The 22,328-nt window shown below is 40.9% G+C and overlaps 4 protein-coding genes and 2 pseudogenes across 4 annotated transcripts; 1 reads left to right on the top strand and 5 right to left on the bottom strand.

Annotated features, from left to right (window-relative positions):
• Nucleotides 1-465: 465 nt before the first annotated feature.
• LOC115139447 (gap junction alpha-1 protein-like) lies at nucleotides 466-5,776 on the bottom strand. The gene is made up of 2 exons (XM_029676823.2): nucleotides 5,622-5,776; nucleotides 466-3,254 (listed from the first exon to the last, which is right to left on the bottom strand). The coding sequence occupies exon 2, from the start codon at nucleotides 3,239-3,241 to the stop codon at nucleotides 2,090-2,092; it is 1,152 nt and encodes a 383-aa protein (XP_029532683.1). The 5' UTR covers nucleotides 3,242-3,254; nucleotides 5,622-5,776; the 3' UTR covers nucleotides 466-2,089.
• A 926-nt stretch (nucleotides 5,777-6,702) lies between these two features.
• LOC115140495 (gap junction Cx32.2 protein-like) lies at nucleotides 6,703-7,595 on the bottom strand (annotated as a pseudogene).
• A 1,771-nt stretch (nucleotides 7,596-9,366) lies between these two features.
• LOC115140494 (gap junction Cx32.2 protein-like) lies at nucleotides 9,367-10,336 on the top strand (annotated as a pseudogene).
• Nucleotides 10,337-13,965: 3,629 nt separating this feature from the next.
• gja12.1 (gap junction protein, alpha 12.1) lies at nucleotides 13,966-16,816 on the bottom strand. Its single transcript, XM_029678834.2, has 2 exons — nucleotides 16,677-16,816; nucleotides 13,966-15,205 (listed from the first exon to the last, which is right to left on the bottom strand). The coding sequence occupies exon 2, from the start codon at nucleotides 15,183-15,185 to the stop codon at nucleotides 14,442-14,444; it is 744 nt and encodes a 247-aa protein (XP_029534694.1). The 5' UTR covers nucleotides 15,186-15,205; nucleotides 16,677-16,816; the 3' UTR covers nucleotides 13,966-14,441.
• Nucleotides 16,817-17,735: 919 nt separating this feature from the next.
• Nucleotides 17,736-19,925, bottom strand: gja13.1 (gap junction protein alpha 13.1). The gene is made up of 2 exons (XM_029678833.2): nucleotides 19,819-19,925; nucleotides 17,736-19,220 (listed from the first exon to the last, which is right to left on the bottom strand). The coding sequence occupies exon 2, from the start codon at nucleotides 19,195-19,197 to the stop codon at nucleotides 18,322-18,324; it is 876 nt and encodes a 291-aa protein (XP_029534693.1). The 5' UTR covers nucleotides 19,198-19,220; nucleotides 19,819-19,925; the 3' UTR covers nucleotides 17,736-18,321.
• Nucleotides 19,926-20,240: 315 nt separating this feature from the next.
• gja11 (gap junction protein, alpha 11) lies at nucleotides 20,241-22,284 on the bottom strand. The gene is made up of 2 exons (XM_029678832.2): nucleotides 22,224-22,284; nucleotides 20,241-21,412 (listed from the first exon to the last, which is right to left on the bottom strand). Exon 2 carries the CDS (start codon nucleotides 21,389-21,391, stop codon nucleotides 20,495-20,497), a length of 897 nt encoding a protein of 298 aa, XP_029534692.1. The 5' UTR covers nucleotides 21,392-21,412; nucleotides 22,224-22,284; the 3' UTR covers nucleotides 20,241-20,494.
• Between the last annotated feature and the right edge of the window lie 44 nt (nucleotides 22,285-22,328).

Genomic DNA, 22,328 nt, shown 5'->3' with positions numbered 1-22,328 from the left:
GTTAAATTAAAAATGTAGATTAATTAGCATTGGATCAAAGTTGAGCTTTTCTATTCGGCTCCAGCCACATGTGGTCTGCAGACTGGATCCAAACATGTGGTTTTATTTAGCTTTGTGGAAAGGTTAAATAGGAAACTTGGATAACAGAAAAAAGTGCTGAGTCTTTGCATATTATGAAGTTTTCAAAGTCTCCAAGGCATTCTCACTACATATACTATATAGTACTTATCATTCTCTTAATATCGAGCAGGAGATCATATATGATTATTTGGGGGGGGGGGGGGGTTGTTACCTATGATAGAAGAAAGGCTACTGTTGTCTCAACAAATGTATCTTTTAACCATGATATCTATTTAATACCTATTTTTAAGGCACTTAGGTTCTGGTGGCCCAATGAGTCTGGACTATAGACATTGACTGAATCAAGAAGAGGAAAGGCAGAATGAGGTGCATATGATGACAGACTTGTAAAGAAAGAAAAAATCTTTATTGGTTAAAATTGCCTTTCACAGATATAATTAATGAGTTTTTTGTTTCTTGCTCTCATGCACTTACACACTGTACAACAGTGGATTTCCATGGAATGACATTATCTGACCCCATTATTAAACAAATGTACACCGAAGTGTGTCTTGTATTCTGAATGGAGGCCCTTTGCTTTAGCCTTTTGAGATTATTGAAACCAGCGGTCACAAAAACAAGCCCTGTCTGAATGTATGTACTGTAGTGATTTCTGCCTGGTGTAGTAACATGAATTAGTAACTTACATATCAGAAAACACTTGCCCCTTTTTTTGCCTCATATTACACCGTAGTCAAGATCTCAGTGCAAACACCATCGCAGCTGAATAACCCATGAAACTCTCTGTTGACGTACCGAAATACCATGATGCAGAATTGGGAGAGAAGAAAAAAACACAGAAAACATGAAAATGTCCAATTGAAATCCCATCTACAAGTGTTTGGTAGTTGTGGAGCTACATTGGCATATACCTTTTAATATATTTGACTAAATATTAGTCTAGCTCTATAAGCAGTCTTCTAAAAACTCACATTGGTGAAACAGTTAGCTTGAATTACAGTACTAAAAATCTATCTCTCAAGCAGCAATGATTACATTGAGTTAAAAAAAAAAGGTAAAAGACAAATGATCATTCTACTGCCCTCCTCTACCATCCTACAGGAAAGAAAAGAAAAAGCAGACGTACACTTTAAAATGAGAACAAAAATAAAGGCTTTCTTTCAAAGATGCTTCGAGACCCAAATGTAGCAATAAGAAACTGTTGCTCTGTATTTCTCTTACAACAACTTGAGTCCACAGTCTGAAAGCAACCTCTTACCCACAAAACCCAAAACAACAAGTATCAAATAAAACAACCGACACCACATAAATTCAAAGTTTATCAGGAAATGACAGTCCACGATAATAAAAGCAACCTCTTATTTGTTGAGAAAATTGTAATCTATTAATCATTTTTTATTATTATCAATAAATATGCAGGTGGGTGTAGTGACTTTATATCATTTATATGGATATGACCTTGGATAGTAGTACATTTTTATCTAGTGGTGGATGTACTGTTACTAATAAATAAATATGAATTCATGAAACTGAGCATCCTTCTTACAATCCTGTTTCACAAGACCGACTTGGAAGTCATACAGAAGACGAGTGTGACGGAGACATACAAGCCAAATGTTTTCAAACTACTTGCAAAGCATGGAAAAAGACACATTGCTATTATATTGAAGTGCAATCTTTCTAAACGGAATGTAACTGTGTGAGGCCATATAATGATAAGTAATACATCGCCAAGGCATATTCTTCTAAAGTGAAACATTGGCACAGTTATCAGAACAGGGTCACATGCCCACTAGATGTTTTTGTTGTTAAAGCTTGTTAGCTCCACTAGTTTCAAAGTCATCAATAAATGTATAGTACCTCCAACAGTGTAAGTATTTTAATGTCTCTTTATTGACTCTCTAGTTAGGACAGTGAATGGGCTATGCCCCACCCTGCCCCGCCCCGCCCCCCTTGTACTCTCTGTTCTCTGGCACCAAGGCCACCGACAGGGGGGGCTGGGGAGGGGCTAGACATCTAGATCGTCTGGCCTTGGCCGACTGCTCATGCGACTGCTGGCTCGACTGCAGGGCCTGGGGTCCATCAGGGCCAACGGCTGCAGCTCGTGCCCTGGGGTCAGTTTCTTACTCTCCTGGGTGTCGTCAGGGAAGTCAAAGGCCTGTGCATGGGAGTTGGAGATGGTGCTGCCATTATGGCCCAGGCGGTTCTGCTCCGTGCTGTAGTTGGCCCAGTTTTGCTCGTTGGCTTGCTTGTTGTAGTTGCGAACAGAGTTGGTTCTCTCCCCAGTGGCCAGCTTGTACCCCGGGGGTGACATGGGTGACAAGGGGGCAGTGGGAGAAGAACAGCCATTATAGTAGGCATACTTAGTGGTGGACAGATCCTTGGGAGTGGGGCTTAATGTCCCAGTGCCAGGGTAGTGGACGGGCGGTTGTTTCCCCTTCACGCGGTCTTTGATCCTCTTGAACGTCACGTAGAAGAGCTCAATGACATTCAGAACCAGGGAGACCAGAGAGACCACCAGCATGAAGATGATGAAGACGGTTTTCTCAGTGGGTCGGGAGAGGAAACAGTCTACTCTGTGGGGGCAGGGGGACCTCTCACAGGTGTAGACAGCAGCCAAGCTGAAGCCGTAAATGTACCACTGTATGACCAGGAAGCCCACCTCAAAGATGGACTTAAAGAAAATGCTGACGATGTAGGTTCTCAAGAGGGCTCCCTTCATCTTAACCTTCCCATGCTCCTCCAGCCCATGCTTGAGCTTTTTTAACTCAATCTTCTTCAGAGGTACGTCCACATCGCCTCCGTCGTTCTGGATGGTTTTCAGCCCTTCCTCTTTGCGGTTAATCTTCTGCTCTATTCGCAACAGGTAGAACACATGGGCAAGGTAGAGAAGAGTCGGCGTCGAGACAAAGATAATCTGTAGCACCCAGAACCGTACATGTGATATAGGAAAGGATTTGTCGTAACACACATTCTCACAACCAGGTTGCTGGGTGTTGCACTTGAAGGCGGACTGCTCGTCCCCCCAGGCAGACTCCACAGCGGTTCCCAGCACCAGGATCCTGAAGATGAAGAGGACAGAGAGCCACACCTTCCCTCCAGCCGTGGAGTAAGCCTGAACCTTGTCCAGTAGCCTCCCCAAAGCACTCCAGTCACCCATGATGGAGTTTTAGCTGCAATTAGACAGAAAATAATGAATATATTGTGTTCAAACATATTCCTATATACAGTAAACATGGTTATATAGCACTATATCTCAAGTTACATTTGTGAATCGGATCAAATCAAATTGTGTTTGTCACATGCGCCGAATACAGTGAAATGCTTACTTACAAGCCCTGAACCAATGATGCAGTTTTAAGAAAATACAACAACAACAACAAACAGTTTTTTAAAAAGTAAGAGGCAAGAAAAACAAATCATTAAAAAGCAGCAGTAAATAACAACAGCGGGGCTATATACAGGGGGTACCGGTACAGAGTCAATGTGTCAAATAAATCTCAATGCTTGAGGAAAATGTGTCTTGCGAGTCTTGCGATGGCTGTAGTGACGCACAGAACAAATCCAATTGCCGGAAAAGACCTGAACAAGACCAATGTCAACGACCACATTTCACTATGCTTAATGAATCGTCAATCCAGAAAGCCAATTTAAAGGCTATTGTCTTCCTATTGGAAGTCATGCGAGGAGAATCCCATTGTGTGTTCCTACCAGTGTTGATGGAACTTCTTAAAATACTGAGTAAGTGAACAGTGTAATCGTAGATGATTAGGGCCCAGATTGGTGAAACACAAGCGCAGACACTGGTTTCCCCTTCATCCGGAGGGTATGAAAACATGCGCTGGGGACCTGTTTCTCAGCAAACCATCGTTTGTTAACAACTGTAATAAACATGAAACAACGTCGAAATAAGAGACGCCGACCAAATTAAAAGATGTCAAATAGCATGTATGTCAGCATTTGCCCATGTTAAATTGTGCCGTACTGTGTAATCTAAGGATTGCTATGCAAATTACCCCCCAGTCTCAAAGAAATGTATGGCAGTTTTAGACACAGTTACTGTTCCGCACCTAACACATGTAATTTACTAGTCAGCGGAGAAAATAACTACACGATCTTCATAATAGATGTGTCATTTTTATCCTCATTAACTATCATCCTCAGTAGATATCATTCCCAAAATCTGGTAGAAACTCTACCTGTGCAGCCTATGAAGAAAGTGGACAGTGTACTAAGGCACGATACTGTAGCTCTCTGCTCTCAGTGCAAGCCTAAGACTGGGGACCAACAGCTCTCCTGCTGGGGAGTGTCTGGAACACGCTCTCTCTGAGCCTCGGAGTCTAGAGCACAGGGCCCAGGTTCATTGTATGCATATTTAGTGACCTGCCTAGCTCGGCTACAAAGACCCAATTCTTAATGATACTAATGACACTGCACGTCAGATGGGAATCACGTTCGTAAACGTGAGTACCATCCGAATAAAGATTCTGAAAGATGTCAGTAAACAAATAAAGTCCCTGGAATGACTGCACAATAAACAACCATGGATGAGGAGAAGCCATCTGTTGAAGGGTGTACCAACAGCATGTTTTCACTTAGCTAATACTGTACTGCATACTGTGCAGGATGCCTACAGTATCTATAGTGGAAAATAACCAAGGACTGCTTCTTACTCAACAATGATGGTACCATGATAAAAATTTAAAAAACATTTAAAAAATGTTTCACTGAGTCGTTTATAGGCCTATTTAATATCACAGTACCATTTGGAAACTTGAATAATAATTTTAAAAAACAGGTCCATGTAGACATTGCTGGTCTACAGTAAGAACCCCACTGATGCCATCATCCCCCCGAGATCTCTGATCTTGAATTTATGTTATTACGGCAATGTAACGAGAAGTTGGGCGAATAAAGAAATGTGTAAGGTTGTAAGCACATCAGCTCAACTTCAAGATTCCCTTAGATTGGAACTGTGCTCTCGAGATGCAAGGAAGACCTTTAAAGATCTGAGTTGTCCAACTTGATCACACTTCACGAGGATATTCTATAAGGCCAAGGGGAAAATATCAATGAAGCATGTCAATATGCTTGGTTACGATGTAGCTGGTTTTAAAACAAATCAATCCCCAGTTTACAGTTTATAAGCTGTTCAGTTAAAGTCCTCTATAAAGCTTGTAAAAAAATATATATCATTCCATGCTGCTTTGAGTAATTTGCCTCGGGTTACTCGTTTATCTTAAAAGCACTAAACAGACGAAATTGGTAGAAAATAAAACAGCAAAAGAAATAGATGGATCATTTAAACTTTTCATTGTTAAACACAGAAAAAACGAAATGTTTTATAAAGGATATATTATGGACCATACTATAGCAGATAGCCTATAGAAATACAATGCGTCTGAATTGGCACAGTGTGTCTGGATTCTGAGCGCAAATTAGTTTCTCCGCATAACTTCTGACAGTGACAAAAATATATATAGATACTCATTTTTACCTCTTCATGTCAATAATAGCAGTTGATATACCGCAAAGCTTACCTGGAAAGTTACTGAGAAGTCAGAAGAGAGCCCTTAGGGACTTTCTCCGTCACTTCTTGAAAACAGTCACCGCTATCTTGAAATCCAAGTTTGGGACCACGGAGAATCTGAGACTGACTTGTCAAACTTTCCTTGCTTATAACAGTCCACATACGGGCTGGGGGAGAGAGAAAAAAAATAAACGATGGAGAGAAAAGTTTGGAGTCAGTCACCTGACCCCTACGTCAAGACTTAGACATCCCTATGCTCGGTTTCTGTACTTTTCTTCTACTGAAATGTAATTGTGCAATAGAAAAATGAACCTTTTTTTTTAACAAAGATTAATAGCACCTTTTTCAGACCAGTATGAGTTTACCAAGATCAAGTCTACAGCCTATACTAAAGCGTTCTATATTAGGTCATGTGGGCAAACCTGTAAACGAGTAGCCTAGTTGTGGAATAGGCTATGTTTTAATGGGTTAAAATAATTCATATTAATCGCATGTAGATCAAAACATGTTTGATAATCTTGTTTTTCATAATTTCTTAAGCCATGCTATGTTGTTGTCCTAGGTCTCCCTTTACGTAGTGTTGTGTTGTCTCTCTTGCGTTTTGTGCTATATTTATATGTAATGTATTTCTAATCCCAGCCCCCCATTCTGGCAGGAGGCCTTTTGGTAGGCCTTAATTGTAAATAATAATTTGTTCTTAACTGACTTGTCTTGTTAAATAAAGGTTCAATAAAAATGACGGACCGAAAGTGTCATGAAAGGTAACTTGTGTTGCGTGTGCTTATGTACAAAGATCTAGACCTATAGATAAGACTATAACAGATAGCCTATACTGCAGATCAGCAGTGCTGTTCACGTCATCTCAATCACCAAGTTTATGCTGCCATCTAGTGTATGCTCTGGGAATGAGCGGCTGTGTGGTGTTTTTCTCATTTCCGTTTACAGTATACATAGCTTGCCAAACATTTGTCATCACACTGTCAGCATAGAAATGAACTGTAATATGAACAAACACATACTCAATTCACTGGAATGTAACTTTACACTTTTTATATTTCTTGTAGGCCACTCATTACAGTATGCCACTTCACAGAGCAGAACGCCATCAAGTGAAATCTATTGGAAGCCTAACAACTGTTTTTCTCTTCCTCCAACAGTTGAGCTTCGCTCTGGACTCTGTGTAGTAATGAGTGAGTGATCTTTATGTCCATCCATGTTACCGTGCCATGCTGATTCTGGATTGTAGAGGGTGGCTGTGTTCTCAGATGAGTTGATATGCAGTGGGCACTGTTTCTTGGCTCCACATTTTACTCTGGTGAAAATCAAATAAAACACCTCGACCACATTCAAAAGCAGAGACACACTGGCCACAACAAGCATGACTATTATGAAAATGGTCTTCTCTGTAGGACGGCACATGAAGCATTCAGCATCCAGTTTGGAACAGGGCTCTTGTTGACATTGGAAGAAGGATTTCCTGACAAACCCGTATAAGTAGTACTGTCCCGCAATAAAAGCGAGCTCTAACACTATCTTAAAGAGCAATTGGGTCATGTAGCTACGCAGCAGTATTCCCTTGATTTTGATTTCCCCCCTGTCATCTGTGTATTTGGGCTTCTTCAACGTGCCATTATCTTCTTTGGCTGTGCAGTATGGCTCTCAGCTTGTTCTCCTGGCTGATGACATGCATGGCATGGCCCAGGTACAGAAGAGTTGGAGTGGAGATGAAGATGATCTGCATGACCCAGAAACGGATGTGTGATATGGGGAAGATCCAGTCGTAGCAGACATTTTCACAACCAGGTTCTTCGTTGTTGCAGTAGAAATCAGACTGTTCATCGCCCCACACACTGTCGGCTCCAGCACCCAGCACCCAGAACCAGGATCCTGAAGCTAAACAGGACACTTATCCATATCTTCCCAATCACTGTTGAGTGGGACTGCACCTTGTCCAGTAATTTAAAAGATATGACCAGTCCCCCATTGCGGCTTATTAGTATCTATGGAATAAGAAAAGGAGTAGTCTAATTACATTTTATTCAGGAATCCCTTCATAGAGAAATAGTGAAATCCTACTAAGATTATACTTCGACTTTGATCGTAGACTAGTGAGCTGTCAACCCGACTGGAGAAGTACAATAGTTTCATAGGACAATTTTAAAATTAAGTTAAAATAATTTCTAATCAAAATCTATGATAGTTTACTATATATTTCTATTGATATCTACATTTACATGAGATACTGTATTATCCTCAGTTTGTACAAAACTGATTTACTCACCAGTTTTGTTGCTCAGGTCAGAAATACATTTTCATCAACAAGCCGGAGGCGAGGAATAATGTTTGTGCCCATGGATTAGGATATTGAAAGACTGAAAGGGTAGTCCATTCTTATAAACCTGATGGGTTTGATCAGCCTGACTCACAGTCACACTGCATGCTTGTTGTCACACTTTGTCACGACTTCCGCCGAAGTCGGTCCCTCTCCTTGTTCGGGCGGCGTTCGGCGTTCGACGTCACCGGTCTTCTAGCCATAGCCGATCCACCTTTCATTTTCCTTTTGTTTTGTCTTGTTTTCCCACACACCTGGTATTCATTCCCTCATTACATGTCGTGTATTTAACCCTCTGTTCCCCCCATGTCTGTGTGTGTAATTGTTTATTGTCAGGTTGGCACTCTTCCAGCTGGTTTGCGCCAGGTTCTATTTTAAACCCGTGCTTTTGACAGCCTGTACTTTATACCTTGTTATTTTTGTACTCAGTGATGCCTCACCTGTTCTGAGGGCATTTGTTTTTGTGACCCGGTTGCCTTCTATTAATATATTGCCTCAGTAAAGTGCCTTGTCCACTCATCTCTGCTCTCCTGCGCCTGACTTCCAATGCACCAGCTACACCCACACCTTGACACACTTTTACACCAATCAGACTTCACTTATGGATTTGACCCATGCAACAATGGACACCTTGAAAAGTGGATGATGCTCCACCCTCACCTCATGTTAACTTCAGCACAAAGAAGATCTGAACATGTGAGATCCAAACACACTCTGTGGAGTCATTCAACCCTCTCTGACTGTGCTGTCTGCAGAAAGTTAATGATTCTTACCGGATGTTTGTCTTATCTGAATGTTTGTGTCAGTACTTGAAATGGGCTGTACACAGCTGAGATCCTCCATGAGCAAACGCATCTGTTGATGTTAGGCATCTTTGAAAAGTACAGTTGCCTACTCTCTACAGTAGGTAAGAACCAAATACCATGGATCGTGGTGGATAACATCCATGAATCCACCATGGCCTTTTGGATTTACAGACATTTGATTACTTCACAGGGATGAGACATTGGGAATTGACTGACCAATGATGACATATTTAGTTGAAAAGGCAGTTCAGAGGAAGAGCATGAGTTCCGCCTTCCTTGGTTGAAACATTTGTAAAGAGGAATGAAAGTCGTGCAGGGTGTCAGTGAGTATGGGGGTGGACGGTGTTGACATCATAATGATACAAACAGATGTCAAACTGTAAGAGGAGACAATCCAATTCATCTAGAGAGTTCAGTAGAAAATGACTGGTGTGAGGAGACGGTGCTCACCTCTGAGGTGAGAAAGCTGCTTTGGTTTAACAGTTGTATTCAGCGGGTACTGTATCCTTTAGTTTACACGGCAGCAAAACATGTACATTTGTAATAACACAATTATTATCACGTTTTCATGTTTTATTTCTAAATCTTCCCTTTGACCATTTAGCCAAACTTCAATCATGGAGGACTGGTCCTTTCTTGCCTCCCTGTTGGACAAAGTACAATCCCACTCTACGGTTCTCGGGAAAGTTTAACTGACTGTCCTGTTTGTGTTTAGACTGCTGGTATGGGTGGCAGTGATCGACAAAGTATGGGGAAATGAACTATCCTATATGGTCTGCAAAACACTTTCATCGGGCTGTAAGAGTTTGTGCTAAGACCGGGCTTTCCCCATCTCCCACATCTGCTTCTGGGTCCTTCAGATCGTCTTCATCTCCACCACCACTCGCGTTTACCTGGCTCATGTCAGACACGTCATCCGCATGGAGAGCAAACTAAGATACCAAGTCACCACGAATTACACTAACGACAAGGGGAAAGTTCACATAAAGGGGACCTTGCTTGTCAGTAACATGTCCCATGTGTTTTTTAAAGATTCTATTTGAGGTTGGATTCATAGTGGGTCAGTGTTCCCTGTATGGCTTCGTGTTGCCCAGATTAAATACAGTGGATACCTATGTAAGGGAGACCGTGTAGAGTGCTTCATGTCACGGCCAACTGAGAGCGCTGTCTTTATCATCTTACTGCAGGTGATAGCTTGGGTCTCTTTGCCCCTCAATGTGGTCGAGATGTTCTACCTGATTGGGTCAAAGGTTAGGCAGGGGCGTATTACAAACACAGTTTGATAAAGATGCATTTTGCTAGATGTCCGGTTGAATCACTGTCTGTCTTCGTAATTTGTTTTCTCATGTATAGATATCCATGCTGATGAAAGCCATGCAGTGTAGACCTCACAACTATAACAGTGATCTCTGACTCTGTTGTGTAACACTGATTGAATGTATTGCATAGATATCTGTGTTACATTTGTGTTACACCCTTTTATGCGTATGCAGGCAACACTGGGATGTTGTAATGAATAATGAGAAATTGCTGAGTTGTGACTTAAATATCTCATATGTCTAGGAATGTTAGAGGAGATTAGATGCATAGGCTACCGACATCTGGGTTAACAGCGGCAGGTAGCCTAGTGGTTAATAGCGTTGGGCAAGTAACTGAAAGGACGCTGGTTTGAATCCCTTAGTCGACTAGGTGAAAAATCTGCCTATGTGCATTTGAGCAAGGCACTTAACCCTAAATGTTCCTTTAATTCGCTTTGGATAAGACCGTCTGCTAAATTATTAAAATGTGACTGAATTCATTTTTTGTTGTTGTGCGTTTCTTGATTGTTCTGTGAATCATGAAATAGTGCTGTGCATTTTCAAATAAATACATCTGCCAACTTCTTTGGACCCATGTGTGGCAGTGCGCAAGGGGAGAGGTTACAGGTACCCTCGCGGGTACTAAGATGGCTGCGCATGATGCCAAACTTGAGCCTGCATGCAACAGAGAGGTATGGTTCTCGGAGGGAGTGAGCAGCAGGTTTGTTGAGAGGAGGTCGAGATATCCAGGGCAGCGGGGCTATTGAAAGTATGCATTCAGAGCCCAATCTACCGATCAAGAAAATGTTAACATGGGCTGATTGACTGACTCTCAGGGAGTGACATATAACAATGGGAAAACTGTTGATGCACTACCAAGTTTAGACATTGCACCGGTGTTCTACTGTTTTAACTCTCAACAGCAAGTTGAGACCGCGATTGATTTTTGTTGGAGGGGGATTGCAGAGATCCAGACATCGGTGTCCTCATATGTAGCTACGGCCCTGGCAGCAACTGAGGCCACAGCAAAGGTAAAAGGGATCTACCGTACAAAATCAAATGTTGGAAGATCTTTAGTGGGCCACCCTCTAGCAATGTAATAACTCATGAGTGGGTCGAGGATGTAAAAGGTGTTCGCGTTATATCACAGCTACCCAGTCGGTGGATTTATTTTTCTTTTTTTTATTTGGAAGGGTGACAGGTAGCCTAGTGGTTAGAGCATTGGTCCAGCAACTGAAAGGTTGCTGGATTAAATCCCTGAGCTGACAAGGTAAAAATATGTCATTCTGCCCCTGAACAAGGCTATTAAAACCCACTGTTCCCCGGTAGGCCGTCTTTGTGAAATAAGAATTTGTTCTTAACTGGCTTGCCTAGTTAAATAAACAAGAGATAAAATACAGACCTTCTAGTGTTTGTTCTAACCCAGAGAGTAGGTTGGAGGTTAGCTGTCTGTGATCCCAAGACCTTTGAAGATGAGTATAATACACTCAGAAATGTATTTCCTGAAAATGTTAAAGATAAAGCATTATGTAGAGACTTAAAGAAAATGATTAGACCAAGTCCTAACCCATCTTCTTCCTTAGATGTACAGCCCTTCACTGGGTTAACAAGGGAACTTCTCAGGGAAAATCTAAATCACATCATGAGGTGTAGGATCCAGTTGATTGTGAAACCACATTGGTTATGAATCAGACAGACCCAATACTAGTACAGCTACTTGAAGCTGTTCAAACTCATCATAAAAGACTTGTGGATGACGTGGCTAACCAACCAATTTGTTTAAAATGTTAATGTTCTAGCCACATAGCCAGGTGTTGTAACCAGAATGTGAACCCCAACCTAGCAAGGGGGCAGGAGCCAAACCATGCCAGCTCGGCCGAGGGCCACGTGTCGGTTGTGGAAAACCGACACGGTGTAAGATACAAACTGTTTGATTGATACAGGTTCCACGGGGTGCATGATCACAGAGAGTTTCTTTAAAGAAACCTACACCTTGAAGCTGACGGTGTAGGTCTGCTGTCAGATTGTGGTTGGCTTGTGCTGAAGCAGAAAAGGGTCTAGACATCCCTTATGTAGTCAACCTAGAGTTGGATGTAGTGGTAATGGGTAAAACCCTTTCAAAACACAAATAATTGTATTTGATATATTTTCTCCCCAATTTCGTGACATCCCCAATTGGTAGATACAATCTTGTCCCGTACGGACTCTGGAGAGGTGAAGGTCGAGAGCCATGCGTCCTCCGAAACATGACCCTGCCAAGCCGCACTGCTTCTTGACACACTGCTCACTTAACCCGGAAGCCAGCTGCACCAACGTGTCGGAAAAAAACTGTATACAACTGGCGACCATGTCAGCATACATGTGCCTGGCCCGCCACAAGGAGTTGCTAGAGCGCAATGGGACAAGGACATCCCAGGCGGCCAACCCCTCCCCTAAACCGGACGAAGCTGGGCCAATTGTGCGCCGCATTAAGGCTCTCCCGGTCGCGGCCGGCTGCAACATCGAACCCGGGTCTGTAGTGACGCCTCAAACACTGCAATACAATGCCTTAGACTGCTAGCCATTTCGGGGGGCCGAAACAGGGAATTCTGTCATGCCTGCTCCCACCTGCTTCATGTGTATTTTTTTCCCGGATGCCTGCGACACGGGACTAGGGGCCCAGGTACACAATAGAGAGGAGCAAAAAATAAAATAACAAAATAAATAAATAAAACATCAACAATATGACCATACATATTTGTGTGCGTCACATTAAGCTACTGAGCTTGAGCGGGAGGTTTGTTGAGAGGCAGCCTCATGTACAGGCCGGTGGGTTTATTTAAAGTGTGCATTCAGAGCCTCAGATCCTATCACAGTTTTAATTTATTCCCAGTATTTATTGAGATCTATTCCTGTATCGTGGTATGACCCAGTAGCTTATTTGCATCATAGTCTTATATCCTAGTAGCACCCTCAAGTTCAACACTATGTGCCCTGTCTTTGTATCGCTCGTTCTTTTTGTTAACAATTATGAATTATTGTGTAATTCAGAGTTTGAGTAGATTTACCCATGCAGCACGGCAGGTGTAAAAGATTCATCTGGAGTTCATTGTGCTTTATGCAACTAGCTCTCACAGTCTCACGTTAGAATTAAACGTTCGTCCATGTTTCTCAAATGTAAAATATTGAAGTTGTTGAAAATGTAACATTTCTAAGTGTTTAATGTTAAGTTTAGACATTAATTCCTAAAGGTTAGGCATTAAAGCCGAATGGTTAAGGTAAGGGTTAAGGTTTGGGATAGGCTTAAAACAAAAATCTCAAAAACATCTTTCTATCGCTGGCTTTCAACTTGCAACCTTTGGAATCAGAGGCAGATGTGTACACCGATCCACCATCCCCAATGCCCTTGCAAATCCGAAATCTACTTGAAGGTAACAGCGCTCACTGTTGCCCCTAGTGTTTCCACATCATCTCCCGACTCTCAAGCAAACTTTCACTGAATAGTACAGACAGAGGATTCACTTGTATTGAAAATCTAACAGATGACGTACTTATACTTGCGTCTTATAAAATTAAACCAAAATTGACTTGTAATATACTGTACATTCCTGCAGATATACATACAGCGTGTAGTCTACAGCCTCATTGCACACACATTTGCTATAGTCCATTATCACCATGAAGATTTTGTTGCACCTCTTGACCGAAAAAGACTATGCTATATTTACAGCTCATATTTTGGTCTGAGTCAATCAAATCAGTGATACAGTATACACATCATAGTCTAGTTTTGCTGCACAATTTACTTTTTTATATGCTGTGCCTACAGTATATTGACAGGAGAAAATATTATGTTATAAAACATCACACCAGTCACCTGTTTATAGTTATTTAAATGTTTTCCTCACCTTATAACGTAAAATACACTCTAGGCAAAGCTCACATTTTTTACATTTTATTTACAACCACATAAAATAAATACAAAAATCAAACTGACATATTTACAAATATTGAAAGTCACAAATATTTTCTGGATTTTGTTTTGGTCACTTCGGTCAGTGTGGTTTCAATAACCCAAACAATGTATGATGAATCACATTATATTAAGATGATCACATGATCACAAAAAGCCAATTCGAGGACCGTCTCACTGAGGAGCGACAAGACTGCATTGCATTTGATTTCCTTCTAGTGCTCACCATGAACAAATACAACATGTTGGCTTGGTTTACCAGAGGACAATAAATCAAGCTCAAAGTTTCAGTCCTGTTACACCTACTGCATCGTATTTACCCATACTTATAGAATCAAGCCAAGCCTAACAATATTTTTTAGACACTGCATTATTTTAGGACTGAACAGTTTCAGTGTCATCCTTTCTCTGCCACTGAATAGCTGAGTGGTGATCAATGATTTCAGGCAGTACTGCCCCCATCCAGACAGCTGTGCATTGCGATGGCTGGGACTTTTTGGGCTCGTCTTCTTGAGCCAGAGCCACACTTAGAGCATATCAAATAAAATATCTCCACCACATTCAGCAGCAGAGATACGCAAGCCACCACCAGCATGAAGATGATGAAGATGGTCTTCTCTGTTGGTCGTGACATGAAACATTCTACAGTGAACGGACAAGGAGCTCTGCTGCATTCAATTTTGGGGTCCAGAATAAACCCATACAAGTAATACTGACCCACTATAAACGCTATCTCAAGCAGAATCCTGAAGAATATATTGACTGTGTAACTAGCCAGCAATTCACCTTTGATTTTGACATGACCCTTCTCATCAGAATACTTAGGCATTTTCCCCATCTCATTGCCTGCCTGACTCAGCCATTGCCTCAGTTTGTTCTCCTTGTGGATGACGTGCATGACATGTCCCAGGTACACCAACGTTGGGGTGGAGACGAAGATGATCTGAAGGACCCAGAAGCGGATGTGGGAGATGGGGAAGGCGTGATCGTAGCACACGTTCTTACAGCCGGGCTGTTTGGTATTGCAAATCATATTGGACTGCTCATCGCCCCACACCTTCTCCGCCCCTGCTCCGAGGACCATGATCCTGAAGATAAACAGGACGGTCATCCAAACCTTTCCAATGACCGTGAAGTGCGACTGCACCTTGTCCAGCAGCGACGACAGGAATCCCCACTCTCCCATTTTTTTGCTGATAGCTCTGGCTAGAAAGACATAGAAAAAAACCCATAAATGTATACGTTTGGGAAAACAAAGCGAAAGGTTCAGTTACACTATTGGCAACATTCTGACAAATGATTGGAAATCTATGTTGAGAATGAATGGAAAAAAATACCAGAGTGGATGAACAGAGAGCAGTCTGTGTTACGGAGAGAAGAACACCAGCTGTTTATGGGATGGTAAGGCTATTTCTTTGAGTAAAGTAAGCTATAAAACACATTGCCTAAATGGAGAGATTCCACATGCTGTCTGTTATCAAGAGATTAAGTGTATTCTAAGTCAAAATCTGATGTATAATATTTGAGCATCAGACATTATAATTCAGTTTTTCAATAGGAAAATATATAATGTTTTTTTAAAAATATATATGCAGTACATTACAGTCAGACCCAACATTATTGGTACCCTTGATAAATGCACACTCTATAAAATGAATAATACAAATGCTAAGCTACAGTATATTGTAATATTATTTTTTTTATACTGAATTGCTCAGAGATTTTGTTTAAACAAGTCATTTAAAAAATCTAATAAAAGATACTGGTCAAAATGACTGGCAACCCTGTTTTCAATAGCTTTCAATACCTCACCTTGTGAGGATAATGGCACCAAACATGTCCTGGTACTTGGTAAAGGGCCCAAGGACCAGTGGGAGACAAAATAGCCCCATAACATCAAAGATCCACCACCAACATATTTGATGTTAGGGGGCTATTTCACTTCCACTGGTCCTGGGGCCATTGTTAATAAGGTCATACGCATCATGAACTTTACCCAGTACCAGGACATTTTAGACCTGGTTGCCTCTGCAAAGAGGCTAAAACGGACAAAGGTGCATCTTCCAGCAAGACAATAACCTCAAGCAAACATCAAAATCCACAAAGAAATGGTTCATTGACAACAAAATCATCTCAGCCTCCGGACTTGAACCCCGTTGAAAACCTGTGGTTTGAATTGAAGAGGGGATCCCAAAAGCACAGACGAAGGATATCAAGGATCTGGATTCTGTATGGAGGAATGGTCTAAGATACCTCCCAATGTGATCTCTAATTTAAATCTCTAAACTACTGTATATCTCTTTCTCTGAGCAATTGTCATAGAATAAAATCATTTCTATATTTGTTTGAGAATACAATATAGCTCAGTATTTCATACTCCCTTTTCTTGCTCATCTTTATCAAGGGTGCCAATAATGATGGGCCCGACTGTACATTCTGTTGTGAGTATCTTTTTTTTTTTACAAATTATTTCAATTTATTTGTATGATATGCGTGTAAAATGTCCCAAATACCACAAAATCAATATTTCAATAAAAACTCAAACTTTTGTTTCTAGGTTAATTAAAGATATGTTTAAGCCTAGGTTGTCCCTCTTACAATGGTTCAAGCGTATCCAGAAATCATTTTGTTTTTGGTGATATTAGATTAACAAAATAGTTCATTAAATATGTCTTACCTTTATACAGACACCTTCTGGGCAGAACACAATATCCACCAGTTGTAAGTGGTAAATGTTCAAATGCTACGCACTGCTACTAGTTTACCTTGAACTTCAGTTTTGTCGAATTACACAATTGTCTTGTCGTGCGAGCTGACACGTTGTGCATGGAAATGATACATCTTCTGTTTAGAATTATGTGTTCCTGGGAATGATTGTACAAGTTAATAATTGGCAAAACAATGATAAGGTACATTTTAATGTTGAGTCATTTTGTATTTCCAAAATGAGTCAGTAATAACCATGAAATGGCATTGTAATCTAAGCCATAGCCTTTGCTAATGATTCTCATTGACAATGTGGGTGGTCCAGGTCTAGGTAGGCAAAGGGTAATATAAGTTCATGAAATCTGACATCAATATTTTGGGGGAGGGGGAGAGGGGTTTCTTTGGATAGTTTTCAGAGTATACTGTATGAAATTGTATTTTTGTTGTTGACAATTCTCTCTCAGAATATGTGTCATGATTGACATTAATAGAGTTCTGGCAAAAAATAAGGATACTTATTTTATTATACTATAGCTATAAGCCCCTTTATTATGAGGGTTGGAGGATGTGCCATTCTTCATTTTCAAGTTGTGCCTATAGCAATATTTTCATATGCAGTCTTGCATTCCTAGAACATTTATCTGGATTGGTATTTTGGCAAAGTTCTGGTATAATAATAAGACACTTTATTTTGAGGGTTGGGAGACATACAGATGTAGGATCTTATTTTGAGCCAGTTTACTACAGCAGGAAAATAATCCTGCAGCAACAGGAAATGTGAATTATTAGGTGGATTATAATTAATGGATTTTTTGTAGGGGTTGATAAACCTTAAATACACTACAGCAAGTAAATAGTGATCAAATTAAGATCTTATTCTTCAGTGATGTTCATTTAAAAGCAATATTTCCATAAATGCTGTCCTAAGAGACTCAACTATTCATGTGTATTATTGTAACATGTTTCAGTGATTGTTTGATGAGTTTTCAGTCTCTAAGGTTCATGCAACCACCATTAATACAAACATTTAAAACATGTTTTTTTTTTACAATATATTTTATTTATTCCTTCAAAAAAATAAACACTGCATATCTAGATTGTATTGTAGGATAGACAATATCTCAGTTGTTAACATTCATCAGGCAATATACAAATAATTTCAAGACCCCAGGTGGTAGGGATTTTGGCAATGAGGCCCTTTATCAACTTCTCCATGCTAGCAGATACCCATAGACTTCCAGTCATTGTGCTAACGCTAGTTAGCATGGGCTCACTAAACCTCTAACTTCCTTCATACTGGACATGGAGACATAGAAATAGTATCCACAAATTAATCTGACTGGGGAAATAGATTTACAAAATCCCAAAGCTTCCTATGACAGAAAATGTTACATAGAACATACCATTGGGATATAATAACTGAATTGCATTTCTATTCAAGGTGTATTGGCATTGAACAGTAAACATTCAACATCAATACATAAAATACACTAACTACTAGTGCACTGCATTTAAATCAATAAACATAAGAAAGCAAAACAGGTAGTGTATTCATTCAGATTTTCAACAATACAAAAGATCAAGATACAATCATGGCTAATTAACTTTCAAGTGTCTTAGTGGTCACCTAGCAACCTTTTCTCTTGTGTGGCTCCATCCAGACTACCCCCTAAACTCTGCCCACTCTCAAACCCCAGGTTCATCTTGTTCTGTCTCAGTGGGTCCATCTCAGTATCCACGCGACCAGACCACCCAGAGGAGTGGAGGGTGGCGGGGTTCGCTGCTGACGTAGTGTGATGAGTGCGCCCCTTGGAGCCGCCACATCTCACTCTTGTGTAAAGCAGATAGAACACCTCAATCACATTCAGAGCCAGAGACACACAGGCCACCACCAGCATGAAGATGATGAAGATGGTCTTCTCTGTGGGACGAGACATGTAGCATTCTACAGTATAGGGACAGGGAGATTTGGAGCAAGGGAACATGGGAACCATGACAAACCCATACAGGTAGTACTGGCCAACAATAAAAGCGATCTCTAGAATGATCTTAAAGAATAGCTGGGTCATGTAACTGCCCAACAAATCTCCCCTAATTCTGACCTTCCCTGCTTCATCTGTGTATTTGGGCTTCTTCAACGTGCCATTATCTTCTTGGCTGTGCAGTATGGCTCTCAGCTTGTTCTCCTGGCTGATGACATGCATGGCATGGCCCAGGTACAGAAGAGTTGGAGTGGAGATGAAGATGATCTGCATGACCCAGAAACGGATGTGTGATATGGGGAAGATCCAGTCGTAGCAGACATTTTCACAACCAGGTTGTTGCGTATTGCATATGAAACCAGATTGTTCATCGCCCCACACGCTCTCCGCTCCAGCACCCAGAACCATGATTCTGAACAGGAACAGGACACTCATCCATATCTTTCCAATGACCGTTGAGTGGGACTGCACCTTGTCCAGTAACGTGGAAAGAAAACCCCAGTCTCCCATGTTTTCTGATGTTCAATGGCTTTCTGAAAAGGAGAAGAAAATAACCAGTTAATTAATTTGACAGGAGAAGGCCCATCTTATTAATGAGTCAGGTTGTCAATGTTTTCCACTTCTCTTGTTATCCTTAATCATTAATTTGATTTTTGGGGCACGCACACAATGGCATCAAGACCACGTTCCTAAAACTGATATCCCTCTATCATTAAGACAATACAATATATATATATATATATATTACAACATTGTATGTAATAACCCTTCTGTATTAAAAGATAACCCTCGTTCAAAAACAAACTTAAAATGTAAGCAGTTCGTCACATAATGAAAAGCAACAAAAACGCACATGACAGGCTAGATCATAGTTTATGTCTAGTATGTATTGATTATGAGGAAAAGTTGATGTATGCCTTATTTACTATTAATAATATGTTCATATTTTATGATATTGCATGGTAATCAGTACACCCCAAACACCTTACATACTGAACAGTCTACTACTATAATAACTTAAATAAAAATGAATTCGATCCAAAAGAATTACAGAACAAACTACTACTTGATTTTCTTTAAAAAATTACTCAAAGGATAGGAAAATGTGAAGTGAAAAAAGTTGCCTCCTACCTGGTTCTGACTCTATGGAGAATATACCTCTTAGACCAACTGATCACTAACATGAGTTGAACCTTGAGTTTTGGAGGATGGTGGTAAGGATTGCGTCAGGTTCCTTGTCAATTTTAAAAGTTAACCTGTAAAGGACTAACAGGAAGAGCCATATATAATGACTGACAGAAAGATACACACCCACAACAATAAGAAGCATGCACTCAACAGACTTAACAGGAACACATCTAAAGAAATAATATTGTATTGTAATGAATTGATAACACAGAGCCCGGAGTTGTTCCTAAAATAGGCATCATGGTGTCCAAAACATTCAAACCAAACACAATACGAGCCAGAATAATTTCCTCTTAAAATAATCATTTATTCAATCAAGATTATAGTGTTATATGAATGACATCTACATATACATGCAATGTCACAACCAATAATACAAATCCCAAAGAAATATTTAGAAAATTAAGAAATGCATCTAATATAAAGAAACATATTTATATTAGACAATATATTTCCTGTGGTACAAGCTCAAACATGAATCCTTTATCACATAAAAACACGATGAATTTGTTACTTAATGTTTAGGAGAAATATATATGGCTGTAGACTGGCATACGAATCATTGAGTCAACATTACAAGCAGGCTTTGTGAAAAAGAATGTGTACAAAAGCTGACACCTTAGATGTGGACTTCCCCCATGTTAGCAGTGTTTTCCTCAGAAGCCACACTTTTCGTCACCCCACTGCCCAGCTTCCTCCCCTGCAGCTCCAACTCCAGATTGACCCAGTTCTGGATCATCTGGTCTTTGTTCTCAAAGGCCTTCCTCTCCAGGACAGGGGTGACCGGGGTCACCGTGTAGTCCTGCCGCCTGTCCAGACACTCTTTGACCGATTTGACAAACAGGTAAAAGAGCTCAATGAGGTTGAGGAGTAGAGACACACAGGCTACCACCAGCATAAACCAGATGAAGACGGTTTTCTCTGTGGGTCTGGACAGGAAACAGTCCACCTTGTGAGGGCAGGGGAAGCGAGCACAGATAAAGCGGGCCTGGAGGGTGAAGCCATACAGGTAGTACTGTCCCACGATGAACCCCACCTCTAGAAGGATCTTCACCAGTACGTGCAGTACATAACTGCGTAACAGACGGCCACGCAGGTTAATCTTTCCATTGTCGTTGCTGTACTTGGGGACTTTGTAGCCCTTCTTCAGGAAGTTATTGGCCTGCTCATCCTGTGCTTGCTTCTTCATCTTCTCCCGGACTTTCTTCTCTACGTGGATGATGTGGAGGACATGGCCCAGGTACACCAGGGTTGGGGTGGAAACGGAGATGATCTGAAGCACCCAGAAGCGGACGTGTGAGATGGGGAAGGCGTGGTCATAACAGACGTTCTCACATCCCGGCTGGTCTGTGTTACAGACGAAGTCTGACTGCTCGTCCCCCCACACCTTCTCTGCCCCGGACCCAAGGACCAGGATCCTGAAGACAAACAGGACCGTTAGCCAGATCTTCCCTATGACCGTGGAGTGGGACTGCACTTTGTCCAGCAGCCGGCCCAGCAAGTCCCATTCACCCATTTCGATCAGTTAGACAGTTTGCTGTGGAAAAACATATCATTGATTTATCACATGGTGGATTACTGTTATGACTACAACTGTCAAATGTTTTTAATGTTTTAAGCAATGTTTTAGAGAATAAATAGATCTCATAACAGCATGAAGTAAACTGTACTAATTAAAATGTATCAATGATTTGTCAATCAAGGACCTTCTTTATCGGTTAATTTGAACCATTGAGTACATTGATAAGTGAAGGCCCTTGAGGCCCAGATATCAGGAGCCATTACAATAACAGACCTTTGCAATCTGGTGGGAACCAAGGACCTGACCTTGTTAAACCCCCAAACATTGATTGCTTTATTCAGGAGGCACAAGACATTACAATTATTTCCTGCCTTTCCATTGCAGTTTCCTGTGCCACAATTTAATTCAGGGTCATTTACTGAACGCATACTCAAAATGTAATCTTTGCCGATCAACATTTTCTGAGGAAAAACCTCTCACTGCAGATAGTTTTTCATCAAAGATGTACGCGTAGTCTAAGTATTGTTAAACAGATATGTCCACATGTTATAAATACTATAATTATAGGCTATGTCATTACTTTTTAGTCATGGTCAGCAAATCTCATCAACCCTTACAAAATATCCCTTTAATGTAAATTTCAATTGATTAACCTCACTGTCTATGCATTATGACTGTCTAGTATAGTATTACCAATCAGAGGCAATGCACTTTGAGACCTTTGCATTTTTGTAATAAAACAAGAGACCATTACATCTCACTTTCTAATGTCATGAATGCAATTTGCGTAATAATCATAAGTCAATTGCTTGTTTTTTCAACTTACCAACAGACAAGACTTGCAGAAAGTTTGGAGCTCTCAGTCTCTCAGGAGGGTGATGTCAGAGTGAAGCTGAGAATCCTCTCAACCTTCCCCTCTTATGGAGGCACC

The sequence above is a fragment of the Oncorhynchus nerka genome, linkage group LG13, assembly GCF_034236695.1.
Source record: "Oncorhynchus nerka isolate Pitt River linkage group LG13, Oner_Uvic_2.0, whole genome shotgun sequence".
NCBI lineage: Eukaryota > Metazoa > Chordata > Actinopteri > Salmoniformes > Salmonidae > Oncorhynchus > Oncorhynchus nerka.
Note: the sequence above shows the minus strand (reverse complement) of the source record. Positions and strands in the feature narration are given on the sequence as shown.

What these genes read in the sequence shown, in the direction of transcription:
- gja13.1 (XM_029678833.2), bottom strand. Translation starts at nt 19,197, where the DNA reads ATGGGAGACTGGGGTTTTCTTTCCACGTTACTGGACAAGGTGCAGTCC.
- gja12.1 (XM_029678834.2), bottom strand. Translation starts at nt 15,185, where the DNA reads ATGGGAGAGTGGGGATTCCTGTCGTCGCTGCTGGACAAGGTGCAGTCG.
- gja11 (XM_029678832.2), bottom strand. Translation starts at nt 21,391, where the DNA reads ATGGGTGAATGGGACTTGCTGGGCCGGCTGCTGGACAAAGTGCAGTCC.
- LOC115139447 (XM_029676823.2), bottom strand. Translation starts at nt 3,241, where the DNA reads ATGGGTGACTGGAGTGCTTTGGGGAGGCTACTGGACAAGGTTCAGGCT.